Here is a 22,300-nt window from a genome sequence, read left to right as displayed (position 1 = left end):
GATATCACTTCTTTCTGCTGTGAGCCCTGGGTTAAGGCCAGATCAATAGAAACAGTAAAGATACTCCTCTTACCTGCAGGTGTGCCTCAATGGGTTGCAGGCTGAACTGATGAAGGTGGTCTTGAACCCCAAAGAGTAGATCTGGTGGAGGAAGGAATTTCCTTGTGCAGGGAAGTTGTTCTTGTAGTCTCCGTCCTTTGGCTAGATACACAGGCTGAGATGCCCTTGCAGGAGGTAGTATAGGCTGGAGGTCACAAGATCCTCTCTCAGGATCTTAGTCTGACCTGCAGGTGTAGCCTGGTGGCAGCCACATAGCACTACTGACAGCCATCCGGCTTGCCCTAGTAAGCACTACAACACAGCCACTCAGCTAGCAACTACTAAGCAGTACCGACTGCTGCATACAACTTTCAGCCACTAAGCAGCTACACAGCTAGCTGGTCTATAACCACTAATCAGTACTGACACAGCCATCCTTAGTTGTGGATCTCCGATTGCACACATCCAAAATGTAAGCCAGCTTCAATATTTTTTCGTAGCAAATTTTAATTAAAAAAAATAATCCATCTTATATAGGTAACTTAAGAAATCAAATCAGTGGTTAAATTGAGGTTTCTTCTCTTGAAGCAGTGAACCACAGTGCTTTGTGTGGGAAAAATTCACTTCCCATTCTCTGATGGGGAGGATGGGGTGATGCATTCACAATAGACACACCCAAAACACTTGCATGTTCCCATTTGTATTGATATGATCACTTTATTTCACAGTAGTGATGCTGCATTTCAAGACAGCAAAATATAAAACAGACAGCAAGACAAAATTAGGCAGAGAAAGCCACTTAGTCAGTCTTGAATTTGTGTAAAAAAATCAAGTCACAATAACACATGTGGTCCTAAGGTAGGATTTTGTCTTAAATTAGGATTTTGTCCTAAGTTAGGATTTTGTCTAAGTTAAGATTTTGTCTTAAATTAGGATTTTGTCTAAATTAGGATTTTGTCTTAAATTAGGATGTTGTCTGAAGTTAAATTTAAGACAAACTTAAGTTAAATTTAGGTTTAATTTAAGACAAAATCCTAATTTAGGACAAAATCCTAACTTAAGACAAAACCCTAACTTAAGACAAAACCCTAATTTAGGACAGAATCCTAACTTAAGACAAAATCCTAATTTAAGACTACTAAATGCCTTCTGTGAATACCAAAAGTAGTAAGATTAGGATCTTGTCGTAAATTAGTTCTCTCAATCGGGCCCCTAAATACTTCTAAATTTACGCATGGAAGGGAAAAGATATTCCCACATGGAAATGTATTTTCCAAGTAGAGATAAAGAAGAACAGGCACCTTGGTCAGTCCACAAGATTTGGTTTAGTGGAGGAGAGTTTTACCACGAAGCTTGCAGCTTCCACAGATTTATGGGTATCATGCAACAGATTTGAGTGAATTCCTCAAAAATGCAGATTATCTGTGTAAACTGTATGTTTAACTCAATTACTAGGCCTAGATGACACCATGTTTAGATGCACTGGCCTCTAGGCGTCAAAATTGCCTTAACTAGAAATCAACGGAATGTGCATTTGTGATTCTTCATATTTTAAAACTTTACTGGACTCCTGTTTAAAATCAACACAATAGACATAATGAAAGAGAGAGGCACATTACAAAACTTAGATTAAATGATGGCAATTGGCAGTATTAACACAGTAAAGACACTTAATAGCAAGAAAAATGTTGCACGTTGATCAAGAAAGAACATGAATGCTTTTTCTAAAAGCTTAACACATGCTTGATGGTCTGGAAATATTTGTATCCTTGATTATGAGTGACAGAAATTTTCAACATCAGTTTTGACCACTACATTTCAAGCTACTTTGTTGTACATAACCATACAGAGTAAAACGTACAGTGAAAATGGCTAATCAGTTAAAAGATATAACACTGCAATTGTCAATTCATTTCTGCCATCACAAGGTATAAGAAAAGTGCATGTCCTAGTTAATGCATGTGTGGACAATTGTGGAAACTCAAATGCAGTACCGTAATGGTGTGCTTACATGTTGATGGACAGTTGTGCAGGAAATCAGATTTAGGGACCTCAGCCGAATGTTACTTCCTAACCCCAGTAAAAAGCTAACATCTGGCACCTCCAGTCTTAGGCTAGTATTAGAATCAAATGTCCTTATTCATTACAAAGGAAGGGGCCAAATGACAAAGAAAAGAACAAAATGATTCATGAGCTGGTTAGAGTTTTTTAAAGATACTCTTTACTCAAGATGCACCAAAATGTCATTGAGTACATAATGCTAATATGTACAAAGATGCCATGCCGTTTGTTTCAAACTGCTATTAAGATTTTTTAACAGTTTTCCACTATGCATCTTCCTAGTGTAACTGGTAACACTATACATAGTTTAAAAGAAACAACATAATACTACGTTAACCTGGTTAACTTTGGGTCTATCACGCAGGATCAAGGAGGACTCGGTATTGCCATCAGCGAAGAAGATACATTGAATGGAGTTGTTATTAAAAGTATAACAGACCAAGGAGCAGCAGCAAAGGTAACAATGTGATATATGGTCCTGAAATGCGTCAAAAAGTAGATGATTATGTCTATGATGTTTCTTGTAACCATGAATAATTATTTTCACAGGATGGACGCATTAAAGTAGGTGATCGAATCCTGGCTGTGGATGAAGAGCCAGTGGTGGGCCATCCAATCGAAAAGGTACCCACCTGACCTGATATAACAGCAGTACATTTTGGATAAGGGTTTCATATCGTACACCATTCATTAGCAGTATCAAAACTTCATGAAGGGAGTCAGTTTGAGGGATTACAACGTATCACAAATATTTCTTTTTAAAAAACAATTGTTTAATGAGCTTTAACTTTCCCAGTAGTGCCACCCATGTTGGGCTCTTTTCCATCTGCTCCTTGCCAATCAGAAATATCAAGGCAGACCATATCAGGTTTAATCAGCTTATATAATCCTTTTTTCATACATTACTGTAGTTGTATGCCAAAATCTATTGTGGAAAAATAATTAAAAGCTTAGAAGTAACCAATGTAATAAAAAATTTACTCAGTCAACGTTTTTCAGCTGACATGGGACAGTTTACAATTTTTGCATCTTTCACATACCTTTGTTTTACTACGAATGCATGCATGCATGCTTATATTCATGGGTCAGTTTTAACTCTAAAGATTTATGCCCAGTCCGCTCCCAATTGGTTAAATGTAAACAGTGTACACATTGCCCTACTTAGGAGGACAGACCTTATCATTGTTGGGCACAAGCTCCTATGTACACTCTCCACTCACCGGTACACTCCACCTGCCCAGCACAGTTCAGTTACATTCTTGCCTCTGCAATGTACCAGTAAACCTAATATAAGATGTATATCCTGTGTTGAAAAGGAGAGTCTTCGTATTATGTGTATAGCACAATTGGTACCACAGAAGGTCTTGTTTCGGAATAAATGACGATAATCCTCCTATTATGTCTGAAGTATTGTAGACATAACCAAATGTATCACATCTGAACTGCAGAGGATAGTCATCTTATTATTTTTTGACTTAATATCAGAACTATCATCTACAGTGCTCGATAGACCCTATATTACTTATATTATGGTTAATGGTTTGGAGAGATTGTCTGGATATGATCAAGATGGCCACGTAAGAGGCCTGTACTTGTAATGCCATCATCAAGAAATTCTGATGGCGAGGGCACCCACTGACCATGGCCAACCACAACTGCTACAAGAAGGCCATTGATAAGTTGACTAGTGGCCCTGACATTGGGTCTCAAGTGAGGTTTTAACCAGGAATATCTCCAGTTCTATTAGGAAGAACGTTTCAAAGCTGCTGGAAATTATGGTGACCTAGCCCAGCTGGTGCAACATAGGTTTCAGGTTCAGATTTCTCAGGAACTTCATAGATGGCAGAACAGAAAGTTCCACCACCCCATGCCTATTAGGGAGGGTGCTGAATGTATCAGACTGAGGCATATTGGTGGTTGAAAGCAATGAAGCCACTCCCAGAACCAAAAGCTTGTGTGTTTTTGTGCTGCTAGTTGGTACAACCTTTTGGCTCAAGTGCCATCTGAGTCTGTGAAGATGACCTCCAATCAGATCCTTCAAGTTACTGAGTCTGGCTGTCAGTTGATTAGGTTTATACCACTTGGTGGGTGCACTCCGACTTATCATGCAAACAGGTATGTTCATCATTCTCTCCAGCGGTCCATTATCAGGGCAATGCACACTGCATTTCTGCTTCTTATTCCCAGTTTTCCTCTCATCTGTATGTGTGAACAGAACTTCACATTTAATACATTGCTGAGGAGGCTTGTTCTCATCTTCCTCTAGTGGACTAACATAACTAATCACATGAATTTCATCTTTGGAATGTGTTTAGACCCCTCCCATCTTTTAAATGGGCATGTTCCTGTCATAACATCCTTGTGGTCTGGGCATGTTGATCTGGTTGTCTCTTCTGGAGCTGGGTAATGTTGGCTTAAGTAGATGTTCAAAGTCTCCAGACGTGAAAGCCATTGCACAAAGTGATATTGGGCATTAACAGAAAAGAGGGAGATGTGGGTTTCACTCTGGCAGGGTGAAACCCAGCTACATCATAGGGAAGGAGCCTGTTACCTTTCCGATTCCCCTTAGCATATCTGATATTTGGGTTACTAAGTTTGAGCTGGAAATGTATACTTGTGGGCTGGCATATTCAAAATGGTGCCTGCATCCCTACAAAGTGGTGACCATGAACTTGTGCAGCAGGCACAATTGGAGACCAATGGACCCCACCACTCACCAGACCATTTCTCACAATGTAAAACCCATGCATTCAACATCCAGCTTACACATTCAACAATTATATCTCAGACATGAATGTCAAAATACACTAGTTATTGAGGACTACATAGAACCTTACGTGATAGCTAGTAGGTGGTCCCTCAAAGAGCTACACGTTGTGGGAAAAATGATTAAGATGCCGATTAGCTCCCAATCAAAGGACAATATGGAAAAACAAATTGCCCTCAACACCTTTCAATCTAGGTTTGCACCTAGACATGAGGGAGAGTTGGCTCTTTACATTTTTTAGAGTAGCACCTTGAAGACATGTATTTAAAGATGTTCCTTGCCTCTTCTGTGCTTAGGGTAACATTTTTCCATCTTTAACTCAGTTGACTTTGATTGTCTTTTATGAAGGATTGCTGCTATGCTGTGATGTCTGGCATAGCACTAAGTTGTTTCCTGTGCTCTCTGTCACACCTTGTTCTGTTAGGGGCATTTCCTCCTTGCCCAGCCTTGTTTCCTATGGGGTTGCCCATGGCACAGCTTAAACCTTGTTCTGCTTTCTTATTGCTCATCCAGTTGAGTAAGCAACAACACATTATACCAAATTCAAGGGTCTCAACATCAGTGGTAAAGAGAAACTGGACCACAGTCTACAGTCCCTTTAAGAGAAAAACAAAAAGCAAGGTGCCAGAGGAGAACAACATCAACAGAGGTCTGTATCAGCATCCAAGTATTCCCCATGGGTGGTCTTCAAGCTTGTTTGGGGATTGGCATTTGTGTCTGTGCTTGAGGAATAGTCAAACCTGCAAGATCGGCTGATCTGCAAGCTCAGCAACACCACTGCAGCCTCCTTCATTGTTTCTGGCTCTGCCTCCTCTTACCTATAACATCGCACCTCACTGTACCAGTTGCTCAGACTGGGTTGAGGTACCTACCATCAGTACACCCCACAAAACAGCTCTGTCCTGCTAAAATACCAGTACAGGCTGGTTCAGCCCTTCGTACTCCATGCTTAGACTAACAACCAAGGAGCCTGAACAGGGAGAAATAATGTCCACTATGACAAGGAGTGGAAAACTAGCTGATCTCTGACCAGGTTGGTTGCCCCCTACTCTGAGATTTCTCAAATCAAACATCCATACTAGAAGAAATCCAAGAGACTAGTCAGGAACTGTGATACCAGAAGGATGTTATAAGTTTTCCCCAGAGGAGCAGCCTAAACTGCCTTCCCTGTAATCATCGAAGGGTAGTAGAAATAGCAGACATATTTTTGCCACTTCTGAAATGTTATGTACAGTATTATGTTGTGTTGTCATTTCAAGCAAAACACTGTTTCATATTCTAAGTTTAAACTCTGGCTAGACATTGGGTTTATTGGGTTTATTGACTTTATTGCTTGGTTTATTGAAACTAGAATATCTAACTCCATACCACCTCCTTGAATAAGTTGTGGACTGTTCTGCTTCACTAATTTAATACTCAGGTACTAATGGGTTGTTCTTGATGCTAGGTTTGTGGCTCTACAGTAAGGATACGCCCCATGGCATCAGTGATGAAAGGCTTAATTGACAAAATTCGAGCCCAGTAACCCCTGTCTGCCCTGGAATGTATGGAAAATGTTACCATATCTCCATTAATATTTTTAAAGAAAATACCAGTTAGCCCTTCAAAGGATTACCTTGGTCCATACTTTTGATCCACTATATAGATGGTAATAGTCTGTGATAAGTCAAGTAAAAAATGTAATAGTACTTGATCTGGTGTTTTAAGCTGATAACATCCAAAAATGCATACAGGACACCAAGGAACAATTTAAATTAGTGTAACCTGTCAGAAAGGGCCTATAAATGCATATGTCCTTGTTGCACTTCATCCTTGCTGATCAGCTTGCTTTTTCTTTTGTTTTCCATTAGGTTATCACTCTTTTAAAGAAATCAAGGAACACAGTGTGCTTGACAATCAGCTCAGAAGATGTTGCTCATCAACCCATGTCTCTATCAACCCCAGTGGCCACTGAGACTGTTCCAGAGAGAAAAAGCCCCCCTCAGACTGTGCTGTTGCCGCCTAGCGGCCCCACAGAGCCAGAAGCAGTCAGAAGTAAGATACTGTTTCTTATAAATTATCAGGAAATGTGTTGATGGGAATGGTGGCAGCTTGAAGGCTGTAAGAAATTAACCTCCCAAGTAACTGAGATTCATGAAGTGCTTAAAATGTGTACCTGTTTATATTTCTTTCAGTAGATTAACTAATGCGTTAATAATCCACTCAGGAAAAACAGCATCAGTATACCAAACCTGTATGTGAAAACAGTACATCAAAACAACCTACCAGGATTGTGAAGCATATATAATAAAATACTGTTTGAGGCATATGAGCTGCAGATCACACACTGTGCATAGATCTCTGGATGTTTGCACTTTGTTGTTGTCTTGGAAGAAGTCTTTGAAAGTCACAAGATAGGTGACTCCTCCTCTGGACAATAGTGCGCATGGGCATCAACTCCATCTTCAGATTGTTTTTTTCCGCCATCGGGCTCGGATGTGTTTGTTACGCTCCAGTTCAGTGTAGTTACCGTTCTACCTTTCGACGCGCAATCCTTCACCCATTCTTCGGTATTGTTTTCGATCACATTTTCCATTTGACGCGCATCTCTACAAACTTTAATTCTTCGATTCCGGTCATCGACGCAAGCCTCCGGGCCTACCTGAGCCATCAGGCCGTTTGGCTCATGGAAAGGAGTCCTTTCAAAAAGTGTCCTCTTTATGGATCCAAGTTCCCACACACTGAGCTTCACAAGGTGTGTAACATGTGCCTTTCGCCCGAGCACAAGGCCAAAGACTGTCCAGCTTGTGCCTCTTTCCGCTCCAAGAAAACAATATGGGATTGTCGGGCTCAAAGAAGTATGGCTCGATCATCAACTTCGATACCGGATGATATCTTCCAAGAAGGCATCAATTTTCCAGAGCAGGAGCAGATTGAAGAGGGCAACCTTAGAGCCTCCGAAGCCGACAGCTCCGACGTCGAAGACAACCCCATCACTCCAGGGCAGCGGCTCGTAAGTACTGACGTCGACCCCTCCCTCCCACCCATTCATAAAAAGGCTTCGGTAACACCTTCACCCTCGGGCCTAGGTGCACACCGGGACAAAACTTCCCACGGCCCGCCTTCTGACCCGGCAAAGAAGTCAACACATAAGCCTTCAGGCGACTCCGGATCGAGCCAGCCTTCCGTTGCTACCGGAACCCCATCCCCGGCACTGAAAACAAAAGACAAACTCAAAGAGAAACCACTGCCTTCATCCGCACCGAAGACTGGTTCCACATTGGCTCATTTGGCACCGAAATCCACTGGCAGTGAACCTTCAGATCCGAATAACTCATCGGAACCAAACAAACAACCGGTTCCGAAGACCCAACTAAACATACGGAACCCAGGAAAACTCCTGATCTGAAACCTAAGGAGCGTAAAACAACTCCAAAACGTGTGCCACACAAACAGTCGGACCCAAAAAACCGGCACCAAAACAAAACACTCCAGAGGAGAAGCTTTTTCGACCTGATCCAACCCAAAAAACTCTCGAGATAGACCCAAAGACAGGTCACGTTATAGTTAGTCCTTCCAGGAAAAGGAAAATGGACAAACCTGCACCAGCTACGCTCCCTTCAAACAAAAGCGACATTGCCACTTCTCCTTTAAGAAATCCTTCTCCACCTCCTCCTCTACACCACATCTCTCCTATCCCATCTCCAGTACCCTCACAATCTCCTCCACCTCAGGATGATGAGGATTCCTTTGGGGACGGAGGGGATGATGAACCTTTAGTGGAACCTAATCATCCTAATATCCCAATGAATGACCCATGGGGCAATTATGGCACACCAGATGTTCCTGATACACCACAAGATGATATCTATCCATCTAGACCATCCCCTGCAGAGGACACTATAGGATTCACTCAGCTTTGTATTAGAGAATATTTTTTTCCTATTTGATGACAAATGGTATAAACAAAGACGTGGTACTGCCATGGGCTCCAGATTCGCTCCGTCTTTTGCCAACCACTTCATGGGGTGGTTTGAGGCGGAATGGATCTGGGGCCCTAAAGGGAGTAAGTGGATTGACCACTTATATTATTGGGGACGTTTCATAGATGGTTGCCTCCTTATTTGGAGGGTTACAGTAGAAGAACTAAGACTTTTTGGGAAATTTGAATTCTAATCAGGTGAATATACGATCTACTACAGAATTTGATATGGAACGTCTTGTCTTTTTGGATGTAGAATTATTGTTGGAAGGAGGTAAACTTTGTAGTAGGATGTACCGTAAAAAGACAACCTGTAATGCATTATTACATGCAAGTAGTTGTCACCCTAGGAGCCAAATGAATGCCATCCCATATGGGGAAATGTTAAGGGCACGTAGAAACTGTTTTTGAGGAAAACTTGGTAGACATGACATCGAGATTCAGGGAGATTCAGGGCCCGAGGGTATCCTGAGAGGGTTGGTAATGAAGCTAAAGCAAGGGCTAACGGATTACAGAGGGAAGATACCCTCAGGACCAAGACGAGTGCTTCTCCTTCTTCTCCTGCTAAAAACACACAAAAGACAGTGAGAATGGATACTCATTTTGGTGAAGGTAACCAGAAACTATATGGGTTATTGTCTAAATATTGGCATCTATTGAAGAGTGATGGTGATATTTCACCACTCTTAAATGAGAAACCTAATCTAACTTTCAGGAAAGGGACCACACTATCCAATATTGTGAGTCCTAGTTATCCAAAGCAGACAGTAAACACAAACTGGTTGAGTAATCTAATTCTGTTGTGGGAAATGCAGCTCTTGTAAATGGGCTGTCAGGAGAATTAGCGAATTTAACTACAACAATATGGGAACTTATAAGATCAATTCATTTATGACCTGTGATACGACTTTTGTTGTATATGTAATTGTGTGCTCATGTTCAAAAATGTATGTGGGCAGCACCATTCGTAGATTAAGAGACAGAATGATGGAGCACTTTCGTGCACTTAAGAACGGTGACACAAGATACCCCATAGCTGCGCACATGATATAGAACCAGGGTGACCCACATGCTCACAAATTCAATTATCATGGTATTGATTGTGTTAAATTGGATGAGAGGTGGTAACAGAACTTTACAATTGAGACGTAGAGAATGCATGTGGATCATGAAATTGAGGGCAGTAGAACAGGGTCTGAACTTAGACTCAGAACTACAATATTTTTTGGGCCAATAGGTTGAGATGTAGGTGTGGTCCGAGAATTGATTATGAACAAGATTTACATTCTGGCAATTTGTGTTACTATGAGTATGAATATTTATGACCTCTTATTGTTACTGACAGGTACGCGCATTGTATAATAAGAAAATACCAATGTATTATTTTGTACATGTTAACAATGGGAAGTGTGAATAATCACTATACAATATGTATTACAATACCAGAATTGTACATTTCAGATAATTTAAATAATTTATACTTGTTTATTGTATGTGGAATCAATGATAATGATCGGGTTCCTCTTCCTATCTTTCTTACTCTTCGCCTCCTGGACCTTATGGATTTTTATATATTTTCATATTTTTTCCTTTAACCTGGATCAGAATGGAGTAGGGAGATATCCTTAACTTTTTGATTATGGACTACATTTGCGAAGCCCTGAGGAAGTCATTTAGCACATATAAGTGTATGACGAAACAAGTGTTGGCTGCTTCTTCAACTTTTTTGAAATAAGGAAGAATTTGTTATTCTTTGGAGACTGACTGAAAAAAAAACGGATGAGAAGACAAAAGACTTTTTTAATTTTATTACGGGCACATGAACAGATTGGATGGACGGTGTTACAGTTTATGTGCGGATTCAATTTCATGTTCCTGAACTTTGATATATTCTTTTAAGAAGCTGTATCTATTTGTGAGTATTAGATATTGTTCCTATAGTATGCATTTCAGACTCTCAAGCGATATATGTATAGTGCTCAGGGAGGATTAGCTCATACACAGAGCTGCAGAATACCACAGTGTGAATTTGCACACAGACCCTATAGAGGAAGATTTCCTCATGGACACTTCTGCACCATCTCTAAGGTCCACTTCCATTCTCCCAATGTTAAAAGGGGTAATTAAACATGCTCCTGAAACCTTTAAAGATCCTGTAAGGGCTAGAGTCATTAACCCCAGAGTGGAAAATAAATACAAGTCTGCCCCAGCTGACCCTGTTTACATTAAAGGGCAGCTTCCCTTAGATTCCTTGGTAGTCCGCAACACCAGGAAAATGGCTAACTCCCAGACCTCAGGCGATGTTCCACCTCCTGATAAGGAGTCAAAGCTGTTGGACTCATCTGGTAAAAGAATAGCGTCACAAGCTGCTAACATATGGAGAATTGCCAACACCCATGCTTTGTTGGCTAGGTACGATAGGGCACACTATGACGAACTAGAGACCCTACTGCAACACCTTCCAGATCAATATAAAACAAGGGCCAATGATATCATCCAGGAAGGGAAATGTATAACTAATACCTCCATTCGATGGGCTCTAGATGCAGCAGATTCAGCCTCCAGAACTATTAATACCAGTGTTCTTTTGCGCAGTCATGCGTGGCTACGTATTTCAGGGTTCAAACCCGAAGTTCAAACTACCATACCAGGAGCATTTATTTGGGCCTAGTTTAGAGTCATCTTTAGAAAAGATGAAAAAAGATACTGATACTACCAAATCAATGGGAGCTTTGCAATCGCAAACTCCCAGAAGTTTCTTTCGTCGATCCTCTTATAGGGGCACCTCTAGAGGTTTTACTACTGATAACTCCTCCACCTCGTATAAAAACCCCACCCAAACCTATAGGGGCACCTCCAGAGGTTATTACAGAGGAGGCTGCAGGGACAAAAACAACAAGGACAGAGGCAAAACTATCAATACTTGCACTGCCTCCACCTCCAAACAATGACTTTCCTCCACTCCCCCCGGACCATTATACTCCGGTCGGGGGAAGATTGCTACAGTTCCTACCGGACAGGAGGGTGAGACAAATCATCCAATCCAGTTATTGCCTGGAGCTCACTTCAACTCCCCCAAACATACCACCCAAACAGCGTCCAATGTCAACAGAGCATTTAACGCTTCTAAAACAAGAGGTGCTTTCCCTCCTACAAAAACATGCAATAGAACCAGTTCCCCTGCATCATCAAAACACAAGGGTTTACTCCCTGTATTTTCTCATTAAAAAGAAGGAAGGAACCCTAAGGCCCATTTTAGACCTCTGACCATTAAACCTCTGCATACAATCAGACCATTTTCATATGGTCACTCTTCAACAGGTCCTTCCTCTACTCAAACAAGGTGATTTCCTTGCCACCTTAGATCTCACGGAGGCCTACTTTTACATTCACTCTGCTCACAGGAAATATCTTCGGTTTGTACTGGACGGTCAGCATTATCAGTTCAAGGTTCTCCCATTCGGAGTCACCAAAGCACCCAGAGTCTTCACAAAATGTCTGGCAGTGGTAGCAGCCCACTTAAGAAGACAAGAAATTCACATCTTCCCATACTTGGACGACTGGCTCATAAAAGCCAAGTCGCATACCCAGTGTGTAAATCACACACCACAATCCAACTACTTCATGACTTAGGGTTTACAATAAACCTCACAAAGTCTCACCTCCAACCGTCCCACATCCAACAATATCTAGGTGCCACAATAAACACCTCAAAAGGCCTTGTATATCCCAATCCAGCCAGGATAGAAAGCATGCAAACCCATATAACAGCACTCACTTCCAGCTCAAGTGTTTATGCAACAAAAAGGGATGATGGCCTCTTGTATATTCATAGTACCTCATGCAAGACTCCAGATGCGCCCCTTACAGGAATGCTTAGCACGTCAGTGGAACCAAGCTCAAATTCGGCTAACAGATCTGGTGTTGGTGCACTGCCGCACCCATCACTCTCTGCAGTGGTGGAACACCCAAAACCTTTCCAAAGGGCGACCGTTGCTAGAGCCGGTTCCACAGATTGTGCTAACAGCAGAATCATCGCTCACCGGCTGGGGAGCTCATCTACTACATCACACCATACAGCGCACATGGACACCTCAGCAAAAGCTATTCCACATCGATCATTTGGAGTTACTGGCAATCTTTCTGGCATTAAAATCATTCCAGAAACACGTATCAGGCAAAGCTGTCTTAGTCCGAACTGACAATAAAACAGCAATGTATTATTTACAAAAACAGGGGGGGACGCACTCTCTGCAGCTCTTTCAACAAGCACAGAGCATATGGAGGTGGGCTATTCCTCAGAACATGTTCCTTTTAGCCCAACATCTTACAGGAGGTGCACAGTCTAAATATCGAGTTTTATATATTGACCTACAAAAGTATCGAGTTGGAAATATCGAAGGTATATCGAGGTCAAGAATATTGTTGGACAGAATATCGACCCTAAAGGTAAGTAATATCGATTTTTTTAATATCGATGTAAGTAATATCGAAGTTCGTAATATTGATAGCATATATATCGATGTAACTAATCTCAATGTTACTAATATCGATATTTGTATTATTGTTATGTATTTTATTATGTATGTGTAATATGTTTTTGCTAAGTATTTTAATTGTTTTAAATTATATGTGTACTATTTCTATATATTAATAATGTTATTTTTAAGTACATTTTATATTTTAGTACCGGAGCGGGTTGTGGGTTTATAGGGCAATAGGGTGGGAAGTAATTTAAATATACTAAATTAATTATTAATTTTTAGGAATTATAAATTAATTTTAATTAACTGTTGTTTTTATTTCTGTAGCGGGTGGTGGATTTATAGGGGAATTGGGTGGGAAGTAATTTAATTGTAATTAATTTATGATTTATATTGAGTTATTGGTATGGATAATTATTTTATTTATAATTAATTATTAATTGGCAATTAATTATTTTAATTGATAAGTAATTATTAAATAGGTAAGTAATGTTTTTAAATGTTAATGAATTTTTGTAATTGGCAATTCATATTTATAATTGTAAATATTTTTTTTTATTGGTAATTATTTTTTGTATTGGTAAATAAGGTTGTTACTTGGCAATTAACATTTTTTTTTGCCAATTAATTTTTATTTGGAAATTATTTTTAATTATTTGGTAACCCATGTTTCATAAAAAGTATTATTTGGTGTGAAAAATGTTATTGTTTAATAATTTTTAATTGTAAATTCATTTTAACTAAATAATAATTTTTTCTATTGAAAAATATTTTATTGTTTAATATTTAATATGTGGTGACTAATATTTATTAATTATTATTTATTGGCATTTATTGTTAATTAATTATTCAATTGAAATTGCTTTTAATAAATAATTGTTTGTTAATTATGTAGATTTATTTAAAAATGTAATTATTTATTATTTTCAATACAAAAATTATTTATAAGTATGTTATATTTAAATTCTACGCTATCCAACGTTTTCCTTACTGTTGCACCCTCTGGAGTTGGAATAGTAATTTTTACCCCTATGCTATCCAACACTTTCCCTACTGTTACACCCTCTTGAGTTGGAATATATATTTTTAACCCTACGCTATCCAACGCTTTCCCTACTCTTCCACCCTCTGACGTTGGAATATTAATTTTTACCCCTACGCTATTCAATCCTTTCCCTACTGGATCCTCTGGAGTTGGAATAGTAATTTTTACCCCTACGCTATCCAACGCTTTCCCTGCTGCTGCCCCCTCTGGAGTTGGAATAGTAATTTTTACCTCTACGCTATCCAACGCTTTCCCTACTGTTCCACCCTCTGGAGTTGGAATAGTAATTTTTACCCCTACGCTATCCAACTCTTTCCCTACTGTTACACCCTCTGGAGTTGGAATAGTAATTTTTACCCCTACGCTATCCAATGCTTCCCCTACTCTTGCCCCCTCTGGAATTGGAATAGTAATTTTTACCTCTACGCTATCCAACGCTTTTCCTACTGTAGTACTCTTTGGAGCTGGAATAGTAATTTTTACCCCTACGCTATCCAATGCTTTCCCTACTGCTACACTCTCTGGAGTTGGAATAGTAATTTTTACCCCTACGCTATCCAACACTTTCACTACTGTAGCACCCAATGTTATCATTACTGTCGGTTTTTTGGGACTTTGAATAGTACTTTTATTTATTTAGCTATTTAATATTTTTATAATTATTTTTGATAATGTATTATAATAATAATTTTAAAAATATTGAAAGTATATTTAATTATTTTAATGTATTAAATATAATTATTTACTTTTTGTTTGTTATAGTTTTATGTTTAGATGTATTTGTAATTTATCATATTTTTAAATAATTTATGAGTTATTAAAATAATTATTAAACACTTTTTTTAATTACAAAAAACCCCGATATTTTTAATTTCGATATTTTTAATATCAATATTTCCCCCCGATATTTTTGTACTTACCATGTTGTAGATAGGATGTCAATATTTTTGCCTTCGATATACCAGCGTCGATTTTTCTGTCTGTCGATGTTTTGTCCGTCGATATTCTGTCAGTGATTCCATCCAGGAATACAGAATCAGATGGAAGATCTGTTAAGTCGTCAAACACAACAGATTCATGAGTGGGAACTTCATCCACAAGTTCTTCAACCATTTTTCCAAATGTGGGGGCATCCAGAGATAGAGATAGATATCTTCGCCACACATTCAAACGCAAAATGCCCAAGCTTTGCCGCCAAATATCCACACCCATTGTCCAAAGGCAATGCAATATGAATAAATTGGTCAGGCAGATTTGCGTATGCTTTTCCGCCTCTCCCACTCATTCCATTAGTGGTGCACAAGCTACAACAACAGTCACTAACACTGATCCTAGTTGCTCCAACATGGGCCAGGCAACCATGGTACACAACATTGCTAGAACCATCAGTAGTCCTGCACCAAAAACTACACCTCTCCCTACAATTCTTAACACAGAACCATGGAGAGTTCAGACATCCATATCCAGCACAGCTCAACCTAGCAATCTGGCTCCTGAAGTCCTAGAATTTTGTTACCTCAATCTTCCACCTGATTGTATGAACATTATCAGAGAGGTAGGCGCCCCACCACTAAAGCCTGCTATACAGCCAAGTGGATAAGATTTGTTATATACTGTACCAATAACACAATCAATCCTCTAGATGCTCCATTCAATATATCATATCTTACTTGTTGCATCTACAAAAATGTAACTAGCATACACATCCATTAGGTTACATCTCGCTGCTATAGCAGCTTACCTGCAAAACAGACAACATTCATGGAAGGTCTTAACAGAATAATTCCTCCCAGGGTACCACCATCTCCAGTATGTAACTTAAACATAGTCTGCACTAGACTCATGGGCCCCGCATTTAAACCTTTACATAAATGTGAATTACAATTTCTCACATGGAAAGTTGCTTTCCTAGTAGCAATCATATCTCTCAAAAGAGTCATCGAGAACCAGGCACTAACTATTCAAGAACCATTTTCACAACTTTATCACAATAAAGTGGTTCTCAGGACATATCCTAAATTCCTTCCTAAAGTAGTTTCACCCTTCCATCTTAACCAGTCTGTGGAGTTGCCAGTTTACTTCTCACAATCACAAACAGTAGCTGAACTAGCTCTTCATACACTTGATGTTAAAAGAGCACTACTTTACTCCATTGACAGAACAAAACCATTTAGGAAAACAACATTTTTTTAATAATTATTATTTATTTATTTCTTTTAGGAGTTGTGTATAGCGCTAGCTGGACCCGAGGGTATCAGAGCGCTTTACAACAAGTAACTTATGTGCAAGTGGGTAGTACAGAGACTACAGGGGAACATAGCGAAACAGACATATAAGTCGTAACAGGTACCTGAGCATGCAGACAACGAATACATTATACGTTCCTTTACAGAGACATATAGCAATTGTCACTGTACCGCTGTCGTAATGCACAGGAAGATAAAAGCATAGTTTCAGTTGAGGTGACTTAGTAGTGTAACCTGGTGAACCACAGCCTTTGGGTCGAGAGTCTTAAGGGTTTCTTGACACAACAATACGTGTCTCTGGAAGGTTTTCTAGATCCGAATCAGTGAGATTGGTCACCTAGTTAAAGTTAGCGGGGTGCTGGTTAAAGTCCTTCCTTGGCTCCTATCTGCTCACTTGAGAACGATCCAGAAAGAGGGTTTTGAGCAGGTTTTAGAATTTTTAGAAATGAGGGGATCGTTCTGATGTGTGAGGGGATGGAGTTCCAGATTTTGGGAGCGTTTCCAGCAAACGATCTGGTCGCCGTTTTTTGTTTGCTAGTTTCTAGCGGGATGAGTAGAAGAGTATTGGAGCTTCTGAGGTTCCTAGACTGGCCGGCTCTTTTGAGTTTGGTGGCTTGGTATTCTGGTTTGCCTGTGTGGAGGGCTTTGTGCTTGAGGCAGGCAGTTCTGAAGCTGGCTTGTAACTCAATTGGGAGCCACTTAAGTTATTTGAGTGCATGGGAGATGTGTTCGAATTTTTTAGTTCCGGTGACCAATCTGGCTGCTGCATTGAAGGTTGTTTTCAAGGGGGCGAGGTGGGATTTTGCAGTGCCAGTCAAGGCTGCGATCCCGTGGTCGATTCTGGAGAACACCAGAGCTTGGGTGGCTTGTTGAATGTTCTTGGGCGGGAGGAAGGGTTTTATTTTGTACAGTAGTCTCAAGTTGAGAAAGGCGCTTTAGCGAATCTTATAATGTGATTTTTCATGTCTAGTTTTGGGTCCAGGGTGATACCTAGAGATTTTACTGAGTTCGCCAGTGAGATGTTGACATTGAAGGCGTCGATAGATTTGAGCCAATGTGCAATTTGGGGGTTTTCATCTTTGTTGGAGATGAGGAGTATTTCCGTTTTCTCTTGATTGTGTTTCAGGTGGTTACTTGAAAGCCACTGTTGTACCTCTCTGAGCATGGCGTTGAGTCTCTGGAGGTCCTCAATGGAGGTGGTTTCTAGATATAACTGCGTGTTTTCAGCATAGAGGTGGAGAGGGATGTTGGATTTCCTGAGTAGAGAGGTGAGGGGTTCGATGTAAATGTTGAAAAGCTGAGGGGAGAGCACTGACCCTTGTGGAACACCCCATGTAATCGGGTGGAGGTCGGATCGAAATCTTTAATTGTTATTCTTTGTGATCGGTTGTGGAGGAAGGAGGAGAACCAGAGGAGGACCATCTCTTCAATACCAGCCCTTTCTTGAAGAATCTTGAAGAGATGCTTGTGATCGACTGTATCAAATGCAGCCGATAGGTCTAGGAGGATGAGAAGGCAGCATTGGTCCGAGTCAAGTGACTTGTGTAGGTCATCTATGACGTTGAGGATTGCGGTTTCGGTCCTGCAGCCTTTTCTGAATCCTGATTGATTGGGATCTAGAAGGTTGATGTTGTCCAGATGTTGGGTCAGTTGGGGAAGTACACATCTTTCCATGATTTTGGACAGAAGAGGTAAGTTCAAGACCGGTCTAAAGTTGTTCAAATCCTCTGTATCTAATCTTGGCTTTTTCAGCAGAGGTGTGATTAGACCAACTTTGAGGCAATCTGGTACGACTCCTGATCTCAGTGAGCTGTTAATGATCTTGCACCAAACTGGAGCTAGAACAAGCTTCAAGTCTTTGGTTAGTTAAGGGGGTAGGTGATCAAGGGGGTTGGATGAGGGTTTTGCGTTGGAGATTAGTTTAACTATTCTTCTTGAAGGGGTGTGAAGGAAGACCAGTGTTTAGGGGATTCAAGGAAGCGCTTTCGATGGATCCGGCTGCCTGGATCTCGGTGGAGGGAGTGAGATTGGAGCTAAGTGAGAGATCGATCTTTGAAATTTTGTCATTAAAAAAAGTGACGAAGTTGTCACATCGTTCTTTGGATGCCTGAGTTGCGGATGTCATTGGTTTAGAGGCTTGTTTCCTGATGATATTGAAGAGCTCTTTGGGTCTGTTTTTAGCGTTGTCCAGCGCCGAGCAGAAGAAAGAAGTCTTTTTGTTCTTAATGGGTTTTTTGTAGTTCCTGCGGGCTGTTTGGAGTTGCTCACGGTACAGGGTGGTAGGATTGTTCCTCCAGATTCTTTCTGAGGCTCTAAGATGTCTTCTTTCTTCATTGATGTCAGTGGTGAACCATGTTCTGGATGGAATGCTTCTGGGTTTTTTTAGTTTAAGAGGGGCAAGTTGATCCAGGGTGCCTGTCATATTCGAGTTGTAGAGAGAGGTGAATTCGCTGGTTGGGCGGTGATCAGTGGTGGTCGGGAGAAGTGAGCTTATTCTTTCTTCTAGATCAGCTTATGGGATCTGAGCTGTGTTCCTGAACTATTTGGGTGGGGCCTTCAAGGGGGGTTGAGTTTGGCCGCTTGGTTGATTTGAAAAAGGATGATGTGGTGATCAGACCAGTCTACGGGAAGGATATGGTTGATGGTGATTGCTTTGCTTTCGGCAGTGATAGCGTCCAGGGTTGCTCCTCTGTGATGAGTTTCTTTTGAGCAGTGTTGGGTCAGTTGTTTTCTAGTAGGAGGTTGTGTAGGGTTTGAATAAGCAAGTTTTTTGTTTCATTCCATCTTAGGTTTAGGTTGGCAAGAATAATATTATTTGAGTTTCCAAGAGAGCAGTGGGCAATCAAGTCATAAAGGTGTTCTCAGAATTCGGTGGAGTTACCTAGGGAGTGGGGGGGGGGGTTGTTACAGGAGGTAGCATAGAGATGGCCTATTCTTGTTTGTCATGATCTTGACAGAGAGACATTCAAAGGAGTTATAGAGGCAGGAGGCAGTTTCCGTGATGGAGATGTTATTCCTGTGAATGATTGCTAGGTCCCCTCCTCTTTGAGCTATCCTGTCTTTGTTGATCAATGTGAATCCAGGCGGTACCAACGTGTCCATGATGGGGTACGAGAGATTATTGAGCCATGTCTCCGTAATGAATGCTATATCTATATCATGGGAGAGAATGGCTTCTGCTAGCTCGGTTGCATGTTTGGAGGCCGATCTGCAGTTTAGGAGCAAGCAGTTGATGGAGGATCCTACGCTGCTCAGAGTCTTAGTAGCTGGGTCCCTGGGTAGAGCAGTTAGATGAGCTGGGGGTCTTGGGGATCTTTGTGGAAGGAGTTCTCTTTTGACTCCTGTAGTTACTTGGATCGTAGATTTGGTGGCGGGATTGGAGGGAGTGTCGTAAGTTGAGGCTAAATATTCCGCTTCCCGGGGGAGAGGGAGGCTTTTGATCTTCTGGGTCTCCCAGAGTGGTTCTCCTTCCCCCTTCTGATGGTCAATGGCTGTGACCTGATAAAGGCCGGGGGCCCGTAGGGGGGCAGTACATTGGCAGGCTAGGGTTGGGTGGTATTAGGTGGTGTGGTAGGGGGCTTGGTGGGATTTTTGTTTGTGACCAGATTAGATAAAGTTTTGTTCAGGCCTCGGATCAGGATTGCCAGGAGGTTGAGGCGGTGGGTCGTGAAATCCACGGTGGGAGAAAGGGTGTCTAGGGCACCATTGCCCGGGGGGGGAGGAGGGTGGGTCCCAGTCAGGATGACTGTTGGGGAAGGGGCTACCTGGTTTGTCTCTGGGTGGGATCCTAGGTAGGCGGAGTAGTGGCTCAAACCGAGGATTAGGTCTTGTGTGGTCTGAAGGCTGGGAAGGGCTAGGGGAAACTGAGCTTGGGGATAATATTCGCTCCGGAATGACTGGTTAGGATGAGAGAGGAAGCAGGGGTAGAAGGGTCTACCACTGTGAGGGGGGGGTTGTTATTCAGAGGTGTGGAGTTGCGGGGTGACTCTCGGAGGAAGGGGGATTCCCGAAGAGGACGCATGAAGGGTCTGGTGCCTCACCTGAGAAGAAAGGCTCACTGGGTGGCAGTGAGGGGTCTGGCTAGGTCACATTGCGGGCAAGGGTGCCTTTTTTAGCCAGAGGAAGAAGACCCAGAGGTTATCATTATTAGCCCGTATCAGGACAGTGCCATTTGAGTAGGTGGTTATGGAGGTGTTACCGCTGAGCGTCAGGTGCCTCGGGAGCGAGGTTGTCAGTTTGCTGCTATGGGATGTGATGATAGTTTTGGAGATGTGAAGGTGTGAATTGAAGATGGAGAACCAATTGTCGGGTCTTTGGATGTGGAAGATGAGATCCATTATTAACTGTCCTTTGGATGAGCAATGGAAGGTATCTACGAATAGTGTTTCGTGGTGCTGTCTGATCAGTCTATACTTGAAGAGTTTCTTTGCTTTCCTTGAGAGGTTGGGAGGGAAAGTAATCGTGAAGGAGTTCGGCCCAAAGGGTTTTAGGTAATTTAGTGGCCGATGTGCGGCAGCCATTGGCGTGGCCAGAGGTGTTTCATCTGGGTTCTGAGGAAGGCGTGTTCCTTACGGTGTGTGAAGGAGGAGTCTAATGTTGCGCGTGAGGGCGGTGTGGGGCTTCTTTAGGACCCGGTTGGAGAGTCTATGATAAGTTGGGTTCTAGGGAAGAGGCCATGAAACGTAAAGAATATTCTCTCTGGGTGACACGGACGTCTCTGAGGAGGTGAGACGGTGGTCATGAGATTGGAGCCTGGGTGGGCATTTGGTGGATGGGTGTCTTGAGGCTGCCTACACTGTCATGGGAGACCCTGGGAATGTTAGAGGGGCAAAGGACCGAGACTTTCTTGTGCTCGGACCTAGTCCTTGTTAGCCACTTGGGGGACATGTGCCAAGGACCTGCTAACACCAACCTGTGAGTTATTGTTGCGAAGTCCGGAGCATTGAGAGAGCATTAGATCGGGACCATCAAGCGGCCAGTTTTAGTTTAGTTTAGGCGAGATCTTCATGGCTCCCTATGGGTTGTCGTAAAAGCTCCATACATTCCACATAGGGCGGCCATCAGGTGTCAGGTACTTTAGTGACGTCAGGGTGGCCCTTGCAGGGTCACTTCAGACTTGTGTTCCTGTGCGCTGGGGAGTGGGGGCAGTTGACTTGTAGGACCAGGAGGCTGTCTTACTGGTGGGAGCTTTATTTATGTCTTTCTTTCTTTTAGATTGTCTTGAATGATAGGGAGAATGGCGACCTATACGGGGTCATGCACTGTGGATCTTGCTATATTGCGTCTCGGTGCTCATCTCCTGTCTTGGGACGGCCTGTTAGTTGTCAGGGGTCAAGCAGGTCCAGCTTTACTGTAGTAGGGTGGATCCAGGCCTCGTGGGGTCTTCGTAAGGCCTTAGTGATGAGCTTTCAAGGCAGCCATTACAGGGTCAGGCATGGAGAACTCTTCATGAATTGAGTCCTGAGGCTCTGCTCACACCTCGGGTTACCCTGGTTCTCGTCAAAGGTCGGAGATGCCCTGCCTAGCTGTGCTCGGGAGGAACTAGGCTTCGGGGGGGGTGGGGTCCTCGTGTAGCCTTAGTACTGGCTGGTTTCCCAGTGACTGTCAGCCATTACTCAATTATGGCGGCCATTGGAGAGTCAGGCAGCAATCTCTCTTATTGTGCTGGGTCCCGAGGTTCCGCTTCCGCCCCGGGAC

General features: G+C 41.9%; 1 protein-coding gene across 9 annotated transcripts in view; it reads left to right on the top strand.

Moving 5' to 3' along the window:
* MPDZ (multiple PDZ domain crumbs cell polarity complex component) overlaps window positions 1–22,300 on the top strand; it is an 856,387-nt gene that overhangs the window by 666,930 nt on the left and 167,157 nt on the right. For all 9 annotated transcript variants that reach the window (XM_086961394.1, XM_086961393.1, XM_086961386.1 and 6 more), the window contains 3 exons: window positions 2,465–2,557; window positions 2,650–2,724; window positions 6,718–6,901. In XM_086961394.1, the coding sequence (XP_086817520.1) occupies window positions 2,465–2,557; window positions 2,650–2,724; window positions 6,718–6,901 (352 nt within the window). The remainder of the gene's footprint in view (window positions 1–2,464; window positions 2,558–2,649; window positions 2,725–6,717; window positions 6,902–22,300) is intronic.

The sequence above is a fragment of the Lissotriton vulgaris genome, chromosome 3_1 (genome assembly GCF_964263255.1).
Source record: "Lissotriton vulgaris chromosome 3_1, aLisVul1.2, whole genome shotgun sequence".
Lineage (NCBI taxonomy): Eukaryota > Metazoa > Chordata > Amphibia > Caudata > Salamandridae > Lissotriton > Lissotriton vulgaris.
Note: the sequence above shows the minus strand (reverse complement) of the source record. Positions and strands in the feature narration are given on the sequence as shown.